The sequence below is a fragment of the Aptenodytes patagonicus genome, chromosome 3, assembly GCF_965638725.1.
Source record: "Aptenodytes patagonicus chromosome 3, bAptPat1.pri.cur, whole genome shotgun sequence".
NCBI classification, from domain to species: Eukaryota; Metazoa; Chordata; class Aves; order Sphenisciformes; family Spheniscidae; genus Aptenodytes; species Aptenodytes patagonicus.
Window position 1 is genome coordinate 53,823,827 of NC_134951.1, and position 15,862 is coordinate 53,839,688.

The 15,862-nt window shown below is 40.1% G+C and overlaps 1 protein-coding gene across 1 annotated transcript; it reads left to right on the forward strand.

Moving 5' to 3' along the window:
• Nucleotides 1–1,924: 1,924 nt before the first annotated feature.
• CEP57L1 (centrosomal protein 57 like 1) lies at nucleotides 1,925–12,993 on the forward strand. Its single transcript, XM_076335465.1, has 10 exons — nucleotides 1,925–2,066; nucleotides 3,792–3,971; nucleotides 4,563–4,684; nucleotides 5,097–5,213; nucleotides 5,505–5,582; nucleotides 7,338–7,436; nucleotides 8,140–8,217; nucleotides 8,326–8,555; nucleotides 10,238–10,382; nucleotides 12,506–12,993. Exons 1-10 carry the CDS (start codon nucleotides 1,925–1,927, stop codon nucleotides 12,731–12,733), a joined length of 1,419 nt encoding a protein of 472 aa, XP_076191580.1. The 3' UTR covers nucleotides 12,734–12,993.
• Nucleotides 12,994–15,862: the final 2,869 nt, after the last annotated feature.

Sequence of the window (15,862 nt, forward strand, 5' to 3'; positions counted from 1 at the left end):
GTAGAGGTTGAGAAGCAATGGGAAAATTGGTAAGTCTTGCTTATTTCTTATTTTGTGGAATACTGTGCTGGTGCACAGTGCCATGCCAGGCCCATCTCCTCTCCTGTCTCGGCCCTGACCCTGCCTATGGGGGACTATGACAGGACTCTCTCATCCATATAATGAGACTTCTGCTGCTCGCTGCTGCGTGCCCTTCACTGCCACTGCCCCTTGTGCTGTTGGAAATGGCCGGTACGCCTGTCTGGCCTAGCTGGCTGTTAGAGTTTGTCGGGTGTCCCTGCGCGGTGTTTCCTGGTCCTCCAGGACAGAGCTGTGGAGGCCCATAAATGGCTTGTGTGGCCATAAATGAGGCAGAGTCACCAGGTGGGACCTCTCGCCAGAGATGGAGGCGTGCCTGGCTGCCTGCAGCTGCCAACCCAGCATCGAGAGCTTGTGGCCTGGGCTCGGGCAGGATGGCAGCAGGGCCCCATGGGGAACTCTGGAAAAGGCCTGTGGTGCAAGGGTAGCCTGGGCAGCCCTGCTCTGGCGGGTCTGGGGGGCCGTGCCAGTGCCGGGAGGGGGCATGCCAGTGCCAGGGAGGCCACCCTGAACTGTGGGATCTGCCCTGGGGGTGTTAGCACACAAAAGCAGGGGTGTCTGGGAGGCCCCAAGTCAAGCAAGCCCTGGCAAAGAGATGCTCATGTCGACGTCTCCATGATGACAAGTTGGAGGAGGAAGGAAGTATTTCCATGTACCTTTGGTTTAGTGTGTTTCTTGAAGAGGCAGTGGATGGATGGTGGATGGATGATGATCCTTCTATTTTATACGGCCTCTGAAACAGTGCTGGAAGAGGTGTTCCTGGAAACTTTTTCCGTTATTGCAAACTTTCTTCCCTGCCCACCTGGTATGAATGTCTTTTCCTGGGGTGTGCTTCATCAGCAGGTTCCAGTCTTGGTTTGGGTTTCTTCCTCCTGTTACTAGATACCTCCTTTGGGTGACTTTCTTGGGAACTAGTGTCTGTAAATAGCCTTGGCCAAGTGGGAAGCCTGTTCCAGTTGCATGCCCTGTATTTTAAACTCAAGTGATACCATAATTGTTATATCATTGAACCTTCAAATAAGCTGTTTTTCTATCAGCTGAAGCTGTATATACTCTTCTTATACTGTATCAGGTGAAATGCTTGGTACTGCTTTGCTAGGTAGCTGCATGTGATTTAAAACTTGCTTTAACTTCCTAGAGGTTGTATTAGACTGAAGCACTTTCTGCAAGTTTCATTGTCCACGTCTTGAGTATCAAGGAAAATCACTATTTGACAGGGTGTAAACTGTCTTCAAATGTGCTCCTGATAAAATAAAGAATGTGAAAGGGTGGGGCAGAAAGGGAGTGGAGAAACAGGACTTAATACATATGCTTAATAATGGGGAGAATGCTGGGGATATTGAATGTTAAATATCCTTCTGTTACCTCAACACTAAATGTGGAGAACTGTCTTTATTTTGTAATAAAGCCATATGTAAAAAGATGGGCGTTAGAGCACTAAGGAGGGTGCGAATGAAAACAGGCTGTAAAACTTGGAATGCTTGCGCTGCAGGGAGCACTGAGAGGCAGACACTGAAGTCTATAAAATAGATAATAGAAAATGTTGTTAATCCTTGACTTTTAAAAGGACAAAAATCAGCATAAGTTATTAGAGCACCAAGAAAAATCTTAGAAAATTTTGGGTGGTCAAGGAGAGCTGTGTTTAGTGTTATGAAAGGCATTGTTTTGGAATTGCATTAAAATACAGGATCCATCTGGGGTGTGTGTGTGTTTTTTAATTATTATTTTGGTGCACATGATCTGGTTTGATATAAACAGAGCCAGGGACAGCCCAGTGACATACTTTGAAAAGTTACATAGTCCATTGAAGAGCTAATGGCATTAAATAGCTCTCTTTTTACAGGCTATGGATTCTGAATCAAAGAACAGTTTCATAGGAAGCTTTCTTCAGCCACCAGATAAGATGCTTCCTGCAGCCTTTGCTTATATAAAATCAAAGAAGTTGGCAGCTGTTGGTGGTGACAAGCCTTCAATCCCCAATAACCAAGGTAAAGCCAAAATATGTCCTTAAAGTGGTCTTTTTAATTGTTCCATGTGAAATCTCTTGAGCAAACTCCCCGTTCTGTTTTACTCAGTTCAATGACTTGCTGCGATTATCAGACTGACATTGAGACAGGATGTATATGTGTCCTGAGGGAGTAGTCTCCCTGAAGTCATATGTCTGGAATGGAAACTGCTGCAAGTCTTCTAACATCCTTATAAACTTTGGCTTTGAAAATTGTTTAACTTAAAATCGTCAGACTTCCTCTAAAAGCAAAGGAGAATGCTTCAAACTCAGCAGAAGCAGTTCATGACTTTAAATACAGCAAAAAAAGATCATTAGTATGGTACACTGACTTGAAATTGGCTTTGTGTAGTGCTATTCAACTCCCTCTAGCTTAAAATCACTTCTAAGGGTTTTTGTGTGGCATGATTCCTTAGGAGAACTTTTGAATAACACAGACTCTCAGGAAAGTTAGCAGCATGAAAGTTAGTCTGTATGATATACAGATGAACACTATGATTGTCCTGTGCCTTAGTTGATGATTGCTCCCTGGAGCTTACAGGACAAATGCTTAGTGGCTTCGCATATCTGAAGAGCTCAGTGAATCACAAGGATACCATACTTGGATTTACTATCATGGACAACTTTGCAATATTGCACAGACATAGCCTCTGTGTGTGTGTGATCATTGTTCTTTCATTTGAAGAATCTGTGACTTTTGTAGTAATCTTTTGTCATACAGAGTTTGGGCTTTTTGGATTAAAATGTTCAGTTTAATGTTATGCAGCTAAGTGTTTAAGTAAGAAAATGTTTGGCATGCCAATAGAAAGATGGAAGAAGTGGTCCCACTTCATCTTTCTGCTCTCTGGTATCTGCTTTTTGCCCTTTTTTTTTTTTTAAGTTACATTCTAATAGGCCTATGATAAGCTGATGAGAGTTGTTATGGAGCTAGCAATATTTGCTGGGTATTCCTCTACTGAGAGAATTGGTGTAGGGAAACTATCAAGGCTTATAAAATGTCAGAAAAGAAGCTTGACTTGTTATGGAACATATCTTAAACTTCCACAGGTGTGTATAGTTTTTGGAGAGCTAGTAGACTTTTCCTTGTAGCTGAAATTGCAAATTTTATTTTTGGCATAATTTTGATACATACTGGTTTGAGGCTAAAAGCAAAATCTTGCAGACTTGTTTCTATTGTTTAAAGAATCATCAAATACAAGAAACTAGGCATTGAATTATTACCTTTTGAAACAATAAAGTTTTTAAAATGCATCCTCTACTAAAATGTCCCTTTGTGTCAGATTTCCCCCCTGTCCTGAGTCCGTTTTTTTTTTTTTAATCTGTCCACACCGGTTGCATTGCACCAAAACTTGTGACCTAACTTGGGTACCTGTGTTCCCTGCTTCTGTGTAAACGGAAGTCCCAGGGTTTGTTACACTCAGTTTGCCACGATTTCTTTGTGCTTGCTACCATTTGGAGTGAAAATAGTTTTGCTCATAGGACCTGTGCTTTATACCTCAATTATACAGTAAACATGTCCATTTTCTCCCAGATATGTTCTGCGTATGTTAGTGTATTGCTGGGGAATATAATTCATTTTAGGAGTGATCCTGGGAAGAAAATTTGGGTAGTATTTTGCTGTTTGGTGTTTTGTAATAATAATAATAATAATAATAATAATAATAATAGGAACTATTACTTAAGGTGTAACTGTTGCATTGTTTGCTAGCTGTGGTGGCAGCCCTGAAAACTCTTCAAGAAAAGATCCGCCGTCTAGAGTTGGAGAAGTCACAGGCTGAAGATAATCTGTGCAGCCTTTCCATAGCGGCTGCTCAGTATAAGAAGGCCTTAGAGCATGAATCCTACAAAAAGGACACAGCACATCAAGAACTGATGCAACAGAGGAAAGGTATTTCTCTTGAGTGATAAGGTGTAGCCACAGCAACTCCAAGACTGCATAATCCAGGGAGTGTTTGTTTGTTTTGACAAACTGCTAACTAATGCACCCCCCTTTCTTTTTTGCTTCAGAACTGGGCGGGGGGGGGGGCAGGAGCTTGATGATTGTGGATCAAGTTGAGATCTTTTTTTACATATATTAACCAAGTGTTGCATAACCCATAAAGCTATTTTAAAGAATAAGCAGATTTCAGGTGGTATGTTTAACTCCTACAATAAGCAAGCAGCTGCTTACATGTATAACACTGCTAACTTGAGAAAAGTGAGAAGAAGGGAAGAAATCAGATTCTGGTTAGGTATCTGCTGATGTAAATCAAAGTAACTGCAGTGCTCACACCTTTGGAATTCAAATTAGGGACTAGCTCTGCAAAAACATTTTGATTCTCATGTCCTATATATAAAATATATTTTAACCACATGAATTGTTCAGACTAACAAAACTTTTCTTGCATGTTTTGAAGACAGAGAATTCCTCAATGAGATGACAGACTGGCTAAATGTGTAACTCCATTGCTCTACTGAATGTCTTTGTTTCTCTCTGTAGATGTAAGTGTGCAGTTAAATGCAGCACAATCCCGCTGCTCCCTGCTGGAGAAACAGCTGGACTACATGAGGAAAATGGTTTCCAGCGCGGAACTGGAAAAGGAAATGGTTTTAGAACAACAGGTGAAGCCCTTTAGCATACTAACAAAGTAGTGATATAGTTAAAAAGTATAAAAATGTGTAAGATCTGAACTTTTTTATGGCCATCTTTTTTCCTCAGCTCTGCTCAGGGTGGTAGCAAATAGAAGCAATTTACTGTCTGACTGGGTGATGACAACCGTTCAATGAATTGTACGAAAAGACTCCCTAGGTGGAACTCCTAATGAGTAAAACCATGCTAATACTTGCACATTTGGTAGACAAACTGCCGGAAACTTAAGTCGTCTTTGTCTGCCTGGTACTTTTCATCACTTTGCAATTTAAAAAATATGAAATTTAAACTAGTTAAACACCTTTACTGTAGCGTGTTTGGTTTTTTGCTGTCTGAAACAATTTCAGTCAGCTGCCAACTCCACTCTTGCTTACGTTTTTCCAGGCCCAGCTTCAGAAAGAGGAAGATCAGAACCGGTTGGAACTGCATGCAAAACTTGAAAAGCTTGAAATACTAGAAAAAGAGTGTCTTAAACTTGCTGCTACTCAGAGAATTGCAGAAGTAAGCATGCATGGAATGACAGTCTGAAAGTCATTCATTTGATATAATATGTATGGCATACTGTTAATAGTACTAAGTTTTGCAAAAGTTTCCTCTGTTAAAGCTAAGATCATAAAGCATACATGACTGAATGCCACCTTGGCTTCATTTACCGTGAGTCTTTTTTTCAGTCTGGGCTTTAAAATTCCTACAGTCCTGTTTTATCCCAGATGACAATTGCAAGCTACTTCAGACTTCTGATTCAGCATGGCAAACTGAAGTGTGACTAATCATTCTTGCCTTCAAATTCAGGACAAGATCAAACACTTAGAAGAAAAGCTTTGTAAAGAAGAGCATCAGCGTAAGCTAATACAAGACAAAACTGCTCAGGTAGACTGAAAAGGTTTTATTTTATCTTATTTTTTATGACTGAAGAAAGCTATTCTCTCTGTCCAAAATACCCTTTCTTTTATTACATTTAAACTCCACATGTTTATTACCCAGGGAGAACTCCCGGAATGTTACGTAGACCAGTTATAAACTACATAGTAGAAAGCTTGCCAGGTGCGTTGCGTATCTCAATCAAGGAAGATTCTACTTGGTTTTATATTAATGATACAGTTCATCAGCTTCAAAGCTGCTATAAGCGATCTGGGTAGGAAATGAATTTCTAGAGAATCTGCAACTAAGTCAGATAACCTTAACTTACAGTAACTAGAAAGCGGTCATATAAGAAACGTTATACCCCAAGTAAGGTTGGTTATTCTGCTTGTTTTCCTCTTTTTGTTAAGGTCTGCTGAAATCTAATACATTGGACTATACTTGGAAAAGTCTTTAATCAGTGATACTGTTACATTGTTCACTAAGTGGGAGCTTGAATAATTCATTATTCTGTGAAGCCATAATCAGTTTGTTGGGCCACCATCCACCTGAGAGAGGAATAGTTGCCAAAGAGAGCAAAATCAAAGAAACCTTTTGTTAAAGGGGTAAAGTAGCTTCAGGTATTCCAAACCTCACTTCACTGAGAAGTAGCAGCCATTTTGAAAGAGGGCGGTTGTGGTGGCATTCCCTTGGGGCGGGGTGGGGGGATGCAGAGTTGAAGAATAATATTGAAAGAACCTAGCCATAAGTGAAGCTGACAGCTTAAATGAATTCATCACTGCTGTCAGTTTTTATACCTCATCCAAGGATGATGGGCTTCCATCAGTCCAGGAAGCTTGAAATAACATGCAGATTGTAGCCCAGGTATCTGACCACCTCCAGAATCCAGCAAAATGACACAGTTGAAAACTTGCAGGTTTTGGGGTTTCTTGCTTAAACTGCTTGCTACTGCAGAGCAGAAGGCCTAGTGTGGAGATTTTATCTTCTGAGAAACAGTAAGAATGACTTTCCCAGAGCAGATAGCCTGACTTTAGCAGTAGTATAAACATTTGCTCAAGAAAGGACTTAGATGTAGTAAACCGAGTCCTAAACTAGTATTAGTACCATCTTAGTTCACTGCAGGATCGATTTAGGTCGGTTGGATCTGGGTTGGGAAACACAGGGTGTGGGGTGGTTCACTTCCTTTTGATGACAGAAAAGCCAGAATAATCTCACTTTTGTGATGGACCTCCAGCATTGTTTAGCCGGAACTGTTACACATGCCAAAACAAAGTCCTTGTCCTATGTTTAATTGGGAATGGTTATTATCCTGTTTATCATGGGCCTTTATATCAACTTTGAACTACAGAGCAATCTGAGGATTGTCCAGCAGGTTTGACCTCAATGTTACACAGACGGGCTCAGTTCTCTCTGCCCCCAGATTGTAAAATCTAAATGTTTGTGTTCTTTGGATTTTATGATCAGATCCCCAGCATGCAGCAGGATTGGCTTATCTCAGTTGCTGGTTGTCACAGTGGAAAAGTACAGCTGCTGCAGCTAAATATGAGGACTTCTAAGACAGAGCTGCAAGATCTGCCTGATACCCTGCCATCCTAGTAATCTGTTCATTTTTTAAGTGTAGCTTATGCCTTCCAAGCAGGACAGTTAATAGTGCCCTTAATTGGTTCTCATCCATGCATGAAAGAGGGAATTAATTAGACCATGTGATTTCATACTTCTAATATTACATTAAATGGTTGTTTTCTTTTTTGCTTATTCCTACAGCTTCAAACAGGATTTGAGATAAACAGAATTTTGATGTCTTCAGTAACATCTCAAAATGAACCTAAAAAGGAAAACGGGCAGAAGAAAAAAACTAAGAAGGTAACATGAAAGTTTTTATTACCATACTGTTGCTGATAGCATCTGACTTGCAGAGATAGGAATTTGTGAAAAACGGTGATGTAAGAGGCACTTGAGTTGTCTGCTGCACTTTACTCCATTTTCAAAGTGAAGAACAGTGCTGAATACCTCTTTTTTTTTTTCCTTTGGTAATTAAAACTGGGCTAGGGCTGGTAGCACCTCACCGGAAAACTTTCCCTTACCAGCATGACAGTAAGCTCTGTTACAGTCTTACTGCCATCCCCCACGTCCTGCCTTAGCTGCCTTTCAGTTTATCTGGCAAAATTAGTTCCAAAGCAATTTTAACTAGGTATCTTAAGATAGTGTGTTTTGGGGGGATTGCTGAAATCAAGACAATTCATTTTGCAACACATGTTACAGGTCAGTCAAAATTTTGCAACTGTGGTTTTGCAAACTTAAGCAATGTTCAATTTCTTTAATGTCAACTTATTTGTCAAACTATCTGCTAAACGCATCTGGAACAAAATTTACTTGTCTCAGCTGTTGGAAAGTCCTAATCCTTCCACATACAGGAGGGAATTTTTTTTTTTTTAAACCAGAGCGAAACTGAGATGATGCCTTTTACTGCTTGCTTATTTGAATTTTACTTACTAAAAAAAAAATATTTTTAAGATTGTGCAGATTGAAATTACTTGTCTTACTTTTCCTGTCTATCTAATGGCAGAGAAATCCTACAATGAAGAAAACGCACCTTTCACAATTACATGTAAAGGCTGGTGAACTACCTTTTGTGGCTGGGAAGGTAAGTGAAACCAAATGTTCTTGCTAAATTGACATCTACAGTTTGAATAAGTCTCTTTACTGTAATTGTTAATCACTTCTGTAAACCACTTAATAATTCTGCTTTAAGTCTGTCGGTTCCAGCCATTCTGTTAGTGCAAACGTACAAAGCGTGTTGCATATTATGAAGCATCGCAACCCATGTATCTCATCACGAAGCCAAGGAGGAGCTACATCTGGGATTTCAAGACGCAGTGCACTTTCGAAATCTGTATCCTCTTGTTCCACATCACCTACTGCCACCAGAAGTCTTTCAGACCTTCTGTTGGCCATACAAGATGAGCTGGACCAAATGAGCTTGTGAGTACTCATCCCTGGTGTTATAAGTGAAAGTGACTTCAGTGGTAGCCCTGTGAAGCTACAGGTCTGCTACAGTCGAACCTAGCCTGTTTTAAGTGTAGGACTACTTGTTGACAGAACGGCCTGAGCAGGCCTGACTGGTAGGATTTTTCTCATTCAAAAAATTCTTTCTATCCTGGTGTTTAACTGATCTTGTGAGCAAGCAACATACTCTTCAGCTGGGTTTTTCTGCTTCCGCATCCTGTACTTAACTGAGCTGCTACTGAAGTAACAGCTGCGGCAAATGAAAAATCCTTCAGGCCTGTGCTTTTTAGAAATTTTAAACATATTGTGAGATCTACAGAGCAGACCAAGAATGTTCTCCTGGAGAAGGCTGCAAAGGTAGCATTAATGTTGAGTAGGCCGGCAGCATGCAGTCAGTCTGGGTGGTAGAATAGGTTAGTACAGCTGTGGCAGGAATAGTCCTGTCACAAGATCTAGCCTGTTACTTTGCCCTCACTGTTTCTGTGTTCTCTCCGTACGTGTGTACCTGATGGGTCTTTGTGCTGAGACAGTCTGGGGTTCATTCCCATTCCTTGTTGATAGCAGGAGAACTTGCCAGTCCTGTAAGGGGGTTGTGAAAGAGGGACAGTCTCCTGCCAGAAAATGGGCAGGGTGCGGAAGAAGCTAACGCATTAGATGAGAGTGTATGTATCTTTCTAGCCATGCAAGTAAATGTGGATTACAACTTGTCATGTTCTTAGGCATCTTCCCATTAATGCAAGCTTGTAGCATTGTGGGCCAAAGCTATGTAGCTGGTCATAGCAGACACGTCAACATGATGAGCTGTGGTTTGAACAGAGGAGGATGTGTTGGTTAAACCAGTTAGGGTGTTGATTAAACCAGTTAGGGTGTTGACACTGGTTTGAAATCCTTGATGTGGCAAATTTTAACCTGGCAACCAATCTCCTCTTCAAAAAGCTTTGGCTTACTCATAGCAATTCAAGGACGGGCTTTTTTTTTTTTTTAACAGCAACAACCAGTTGCTTCAATTAAACTGTCAAGGAGCAGCAGTTACTCAGAAGTCAGAAAAGAAACCGTGAACTTTGTAAAGAGATTATTTATCTAAGAGAGGGTCTCTGTTTTTGACTAGTTCAGATATCTAGGTATCAAGTAGATCTACACAATTTCTTTTAATTAAGCTGGTTAATTTAATTAACTAGCACACCTCACTGCAAATCTTTTTGAGCAGAATATTTTAATTTGAATTATCTGTCAGAAAAACTATAACTTAAATGTACTAGTTTAAACAGTACTTTTCCGTATTACACTAAGCTTTCAAAGTCTGCACTAAATTGGGCAGGAAGAGAAAATACCGTACTGCATAGCTGCTGTTCACTTTCCAAATTCTCATTTTGCACACTATTACACATGTAGTTGTTATGACTGTGGCAAGGGGGAGGACTAAGATGCACATCAGCTACAAATTTGGAATAAGAAAATCAGACCCACTGGAAAACCTCTTTCTTTTCTACTGTGAATGTGTTCCAAATTAATGTGTATTGTGTGAGGGGGTAAATAAATGCTAAATTGCTGTACTCTGGACAAAATGTCTAGCAACTCCTGCAGTACACTGAAAGTATTGGAAGAAATCCTAGAGACTATATCATGAATACTTAGTGTGCCATTCGTATTTTTAATAGTGAGCATGAAGAACTTCTGAAGCAGATACAGGAGACTCAGGACTCCAAAGTTCGTGAAGACCTAGAAGGGGAGCTGGATTGCCTTGTAAAACAAATGGAGATTAAAGGAGAACAAATATCCAAGCTGAAAAAGCATCAGGCTACTGTAAGAATAAGATGTAAACTCTCTAGCTAGGAACGGTCTAGTTGAAAGGCTGCCACAACTCTGCCTCCTGTTGTCATTAACTAGAATGTCACTGGAATGCTTAAGCCAGGATGTTCCAATATGAGTGGTTATAATTAGGCTGCTAGCTTGGTGTTCTTGTACCTCCGATTCCTTCTTTTGATCAAGAAAAAGTGCTTACAGCTGGCAGCTAGGTATGCACGCTAGTGGGAAAACTTCCTGCCCTGTGGCAGTTCTGCAATACAGAGCTGGGTTGCTTAGTCTGTCACTTCTGCTCACTGTGTTAAGACAAACTGTTGAGGTTTCATTCCTTTGTGTCCTGTCCCTCTGGGGAATGAGAAGGAAGCTATAATTCCTGTACAGACTGGATTAAATGTCTTTTATATTACTGAAATATTGAAGTTTTTTATTAACCAAATAGTCTGTTGACCACAGCTTCTCCAAAGTCATAGCCAGATGAGCCTTTCAGTTTTGTTTAACCCCTAACCTGTACGCATTCTGTCAGTATTTGTTTTAGAGCCATAGATAACAGCTTTTCAAACATGCCTATATAGAATCACTCTTTGTAGATGAACAGCTTAATCCTTTTGTAGCAATTTGGTTTGGAACATATAATAAAAAATGCAATCCATAGTTCTGTCTGATAGCTTTCTATTCTTCATCTTATGTTTCAGGATAAATAGACTCACCTAAGAACTTCACTTATACAGGAAACAAAATAAAACTCAGTGTGAGACCTTATGAAAGGGAGAGGTGATAGTTAATTTAAATCTGACCAGTTTTATTCGTGTTCATTCTTTGATAGATTTTACTCACTCTAACCTTTTATTGTCCACGTAATTGCAAGCACAAAAGTGCTTATGTCAAAGTAGAATTGTCAGAGTTGCATGTTAGCAATATGGACAAAGGACATGGACTGTTGAGTCCTCACTGCCTCTCTTGGCAATGTTAACTGTTTTTTGGATAAATCTCTTACGTTCTATAGGAGCTAACAATTACAGTGTTATTCCTTGCCTCAGAATCTTGCTGACTTCATCCTCCAGGAACCTTAGACAATGGACAACAACTGCACCTTTGTTTCTTCCTTTCGCATATCTTTATGGCTACAGTCTGCCTTCATTTTGGGATGATGAGAAGAGGAATAGCACATACAATGTGGTGCAACCTTGTTGTCATCCTTGCCTATTATCAGGGTGCAGATCTGCTGGCATCTGTGCTCTGGTACAGCCTTATCAGAGCACACGCCTTAGGGTCATGATGTAAATAGCACATTCTTTGTGTTTGTCTGTTTGATTACTGTCCATCATGCCCTGGTTATCAATACAGGCCACTCCTGTAATCCTTGGCTTATATATTTTTTTTTTCTGGTGCTTTTGCACACAGACATTTCTATTTGTGTTTTGTACAGACCAATCTTAATATTTCTGATGCATATTTCTGCTTTCAGAACATGTCACACTAAAAGTGCTGCAGTCATCTCTGTGTTTAACAGTCAATAATATGTTCTAGAATGCAATTAAAGTTAATTATTTTTAGAAATGGACTTAAAGCCTAAATTGGCATATGGAATGCTTCCAGCCTAATTTTGTCTTTGGGAGTGACCTTCTCATGCCAAGTGCAAGTCAAGACTTATTATTTGACATTTAAAAAACCATTCTTTAGCAATATCAACCCTATTTATTCTGTTTTCCAATTTTGTTGTGAGGCTTCAAAGTCAACTGCTTAGATACAGTAACCAATAATAAACAGTATACATTTTATAGGTTTGTTGGGTTTTTTTTTTGTTAGGGTAGTACAATCTGAAATGGAAAAAGAGCGTTGTAAATATAAATTGGTAACAGACGATATTCTGTCTCTCTCAAGCAAGCATTTTTACCTTAGGGAGTGTTGGGGTTCAACAACCTGTTGAGTGTGGGTGAGGTCAGTTTTCTGTAGTGCTTTCTGTTACAGCGAGACAACTGTATGCAAAAGTAGTAGGTTTTAACTTCTTTTTTTTTAATGTCCCTTAGACATCTTTAGTTTGGAGTTTGGTAGAAGTCCGGTAAGCACTACAGCTGCAGGTCTTCCGAGTATGTAACATTCTAATTAGTAATCTTTCTTCCTAGGTGCAGAAATTAAAGATTAAAACTCAGAAATTGAAGCAAGGGGCAGCTCATGTCAAACTAAAGTGTGGTGACCAAAAGGAAAAGAAGATTGCGGTCACTGTAAGGGAAAGTATGTCTAAATCTTGTCCTGGGCAGAAAAGCAGAAGCTCTCTTCAGCTGCTAAAAAATGTGCAGAAACTTCAGTCAACACTGAAAAAAGATGATATCATGTGGGAACAACAGTTCTGAAGTTTACTGTGTTAGAAGTTTTTGAAGTTGTCTGACAGCTAGTAAATTTTTAATTTCACAAAATGCCTTTTAAAAATAAAATAAATTAGCATTTTACATTCTAAGCTGTCTACTCACTACTAGGTCAGTTTCTTCACCTCAGAATTAACTTTCATGTGGGGTAGCTGTAATTCGACTGCACTGACTTGTAATAAAGTGTTTTCGTGGATTAATGAAATGCTTACTTGTTAACTTGTCAAATAAAATTTTATACCTTTTTTACACTTAAAATAGTATGCGATCTTTGGTGTCCTGTTCCCCCTGGTGCCAAGAAGATACTTAGAGCTTGCTTTTCCAGAATGACTTGGGCTAGTGCTTCTGTTAAAATAAAAACAGTGGTTTTCCTTTCCTCTAATAACTGAAGATTCAGATCATTGCAACTGAGGCAGAAGAAGAGGTACTGTCTCTTATTTATCTACTTTTTCATTATTATTATTATTATTATTATTATTATTATTATTATTATTATTATTATTATTATTATTATTATTATTATTATTACTACTACTCTATAAGCTTTATTGACAGTCTTAGTATTAGGGACAGCTAGGGATTGGAAGCACAACCCATGACTTGGTTAAACCACAACAACATGAGAGTGTTCTTGATGAGTGCAGGGAAGGGGCCTGTACCAAAAGCTTGGATGCTTGTCTTCTCATCAACAGAACCTGCTTCTACCACAGTATAAAATAATTGAGCTGTTATAGAGGAGACCTTGAACCGCGTACCAGTACATGTTGTGGAATTTGTGCATTCATACAAATGCAAGATGGGTCTTTATGCTAATGCTGAGTCTGCTCTTTTCTGTCCCCCACTATGTATGTATGGTAAAAGACGTAAGAGTGACTTCGAATCGACACTGGTTATTTAGTTGCAGTAAGTTCCTGTCTTGAGGTTACTGACTGATACTGATTTTCCTGGGTGTTTGCATATGTCAGAAAAAAATAGCTTCCACAGGATGCATCAGTGAAGTTCTGCTGTAGATCTCTGGTATAAAGAGGATGTAGTGGTCTTCTCAAGCCCCTGTGCAGGTATGAATAAAAATTGGAGGCATGCTCTGTTGTCAAGGGTTTTGAATAAAGGCTAGTCCTAATGGAAAGTTGGGTCTTTGGGTCATTAAGTTTTGCTCTGGCACCCTTCAAAAGAAAGGCTTAGGAAAATTTTCAGACAATTAATTTAAATTTAGAATAAACTGTTACAATCTTTAATAGGAGTTGTGTGTGTGAGCTTTTGGAGGTGAGAGGGGGAGTTTATATGTACTAAACATCTTTATCAGGACTGTGGAAGACCAGGTTGTTCAACTGATATTTGGGTATGGGTTTCCTACACTCTTTTAAATTGTAAAGACATCCTTCTTACTTATGGATTACCTCTGGCTTAGAAAAGCACGTTGTATGCTGAAAAGCATGTTGGATTCTTAAAAGCACGTTGGATTCTTAAAAGCACGTTGTATGCTTAAAAACACTTAAACACAGTTCTCAACATGGTATTTTCCTGGTATAGATAGTGTTTCTGAGGTAGGTTTATGCATTTCTGGACACTGGAATCGCTGATACCGGAGACAAAAGAAAAGTAAGCATTTCTGCTATTAACATTTTCAGATTGTAGGTATTCTGCTGCCACAAGATAAGCCTTTGCCATTCCTAGGGGTAGTTAAATAATCTCTGAAGCTCTGTACCCATGTGTGAGAGAGCAAGCGAGAAGAACCTTACCAAGCCCTACGGAGCCTAAAGCATTATATTTCATCCGGTCATCCAGAGGTCCAGCCCTAGGCAAAAACCATCAGGCATTGGATTGGGAGAGAAAAATTGCCAGCAATTTGCCCCAAATGCATAAAAACGGGTAGAAAGGCTTTGCATGGTGGCAGCCATGGGAGTGCGGTTGGGGGCTGAGAGGCCATTGCAGCTCCTATAGCTTGGGGTTGCTATAGGGACAGCTGGGCCTGTCTGGGCAGGGAACCGGCACATCAATCACCTGCTCCTTCCGTGCCTTGACCTGGTGTTTTTGTTGACTATAGAAACCCGGGGAGAGGTGGCTGTTTTGGTGCTGGAGCTGGAGAAGGAGGGCCCCGGCTCCTCTCTTGGACAAGGGGCTGAGGTGGAGGACGGCAGCTTTGGGTCGGTCAACCAGGTACTTAAATGATGGACGCATTGAAGAGTCAGTCTTCAAAATGTGTGTCCTGACAGGGGCTGTCCATCCAGAATAAAACTGCTGTTTGCCTTTCTGTGGGGCGAGTGGATGGGGGGAAGGGGAAAACTGCTGAACCCGGTCCTGTGAGCAGCTGGGTGTTTCGCACCTCTGCCTGCTTTGGAGGGGGACAGGGAGCTGAAGAAGCTGACTTGCTGTCCCAGCCTGGAGCTGGGATTTGAGAGGGGAAAATAGGAATGGATGATACGTGAGTTTACATTAGTTGACAGGGGTATATCACTTGTATTTCAACTCGGAAGATTTCATTGTATTGTAATAATTCTCCTGTGCTGCTTTTTTTCTGGAGCTGTTATTTCTCTAGTGCATGTGTTTTCACACACTAAAGCAAAGCAAATGAGCTTCAGCATGGGCTGAGGGAGTCAAACCAGATACAAAGGAAGTATATCGCAAACAAGTTTTCTTGCTGGAAGAAACGCAGAAAATTTGTTTTCAGATTGTATCTCAGTGGGGGGGGGTAGGGTAGGAGATCAGCTTGTGTATTTATTTATTTATTAGCATATTCACAGTTTGAGGCAATTGTCAATCACATAAGTCTTCAAAGAAAGATAAAGCGATGAATAATTATGCAGAAACCACAGTGGTGAAGTTAGCCTTGTGCACAAGTGTTGGTGAGGTTCGGCTCTGCAAGAATTAGGCAGGCAGATCGCAGTGAGTTTTGCTGGAATCTGAATGCTTCACGTCTTATGCTCCAAAAAAGTTCTGGCCTGGAACCCTATAAACGTACATTTGGAGAAAGCACAGTGGTCAGAGCAGTTGTCTTCACAAGAACAATATGTTTTGACTTACTAAGTGCTTGCTCTACTCTTTTACAGATCCTTGCTTTGATTTATATCTTGCATGGTTTTGTTTATCTTCTCAGATGAAACTATATTTTTTTTTTTT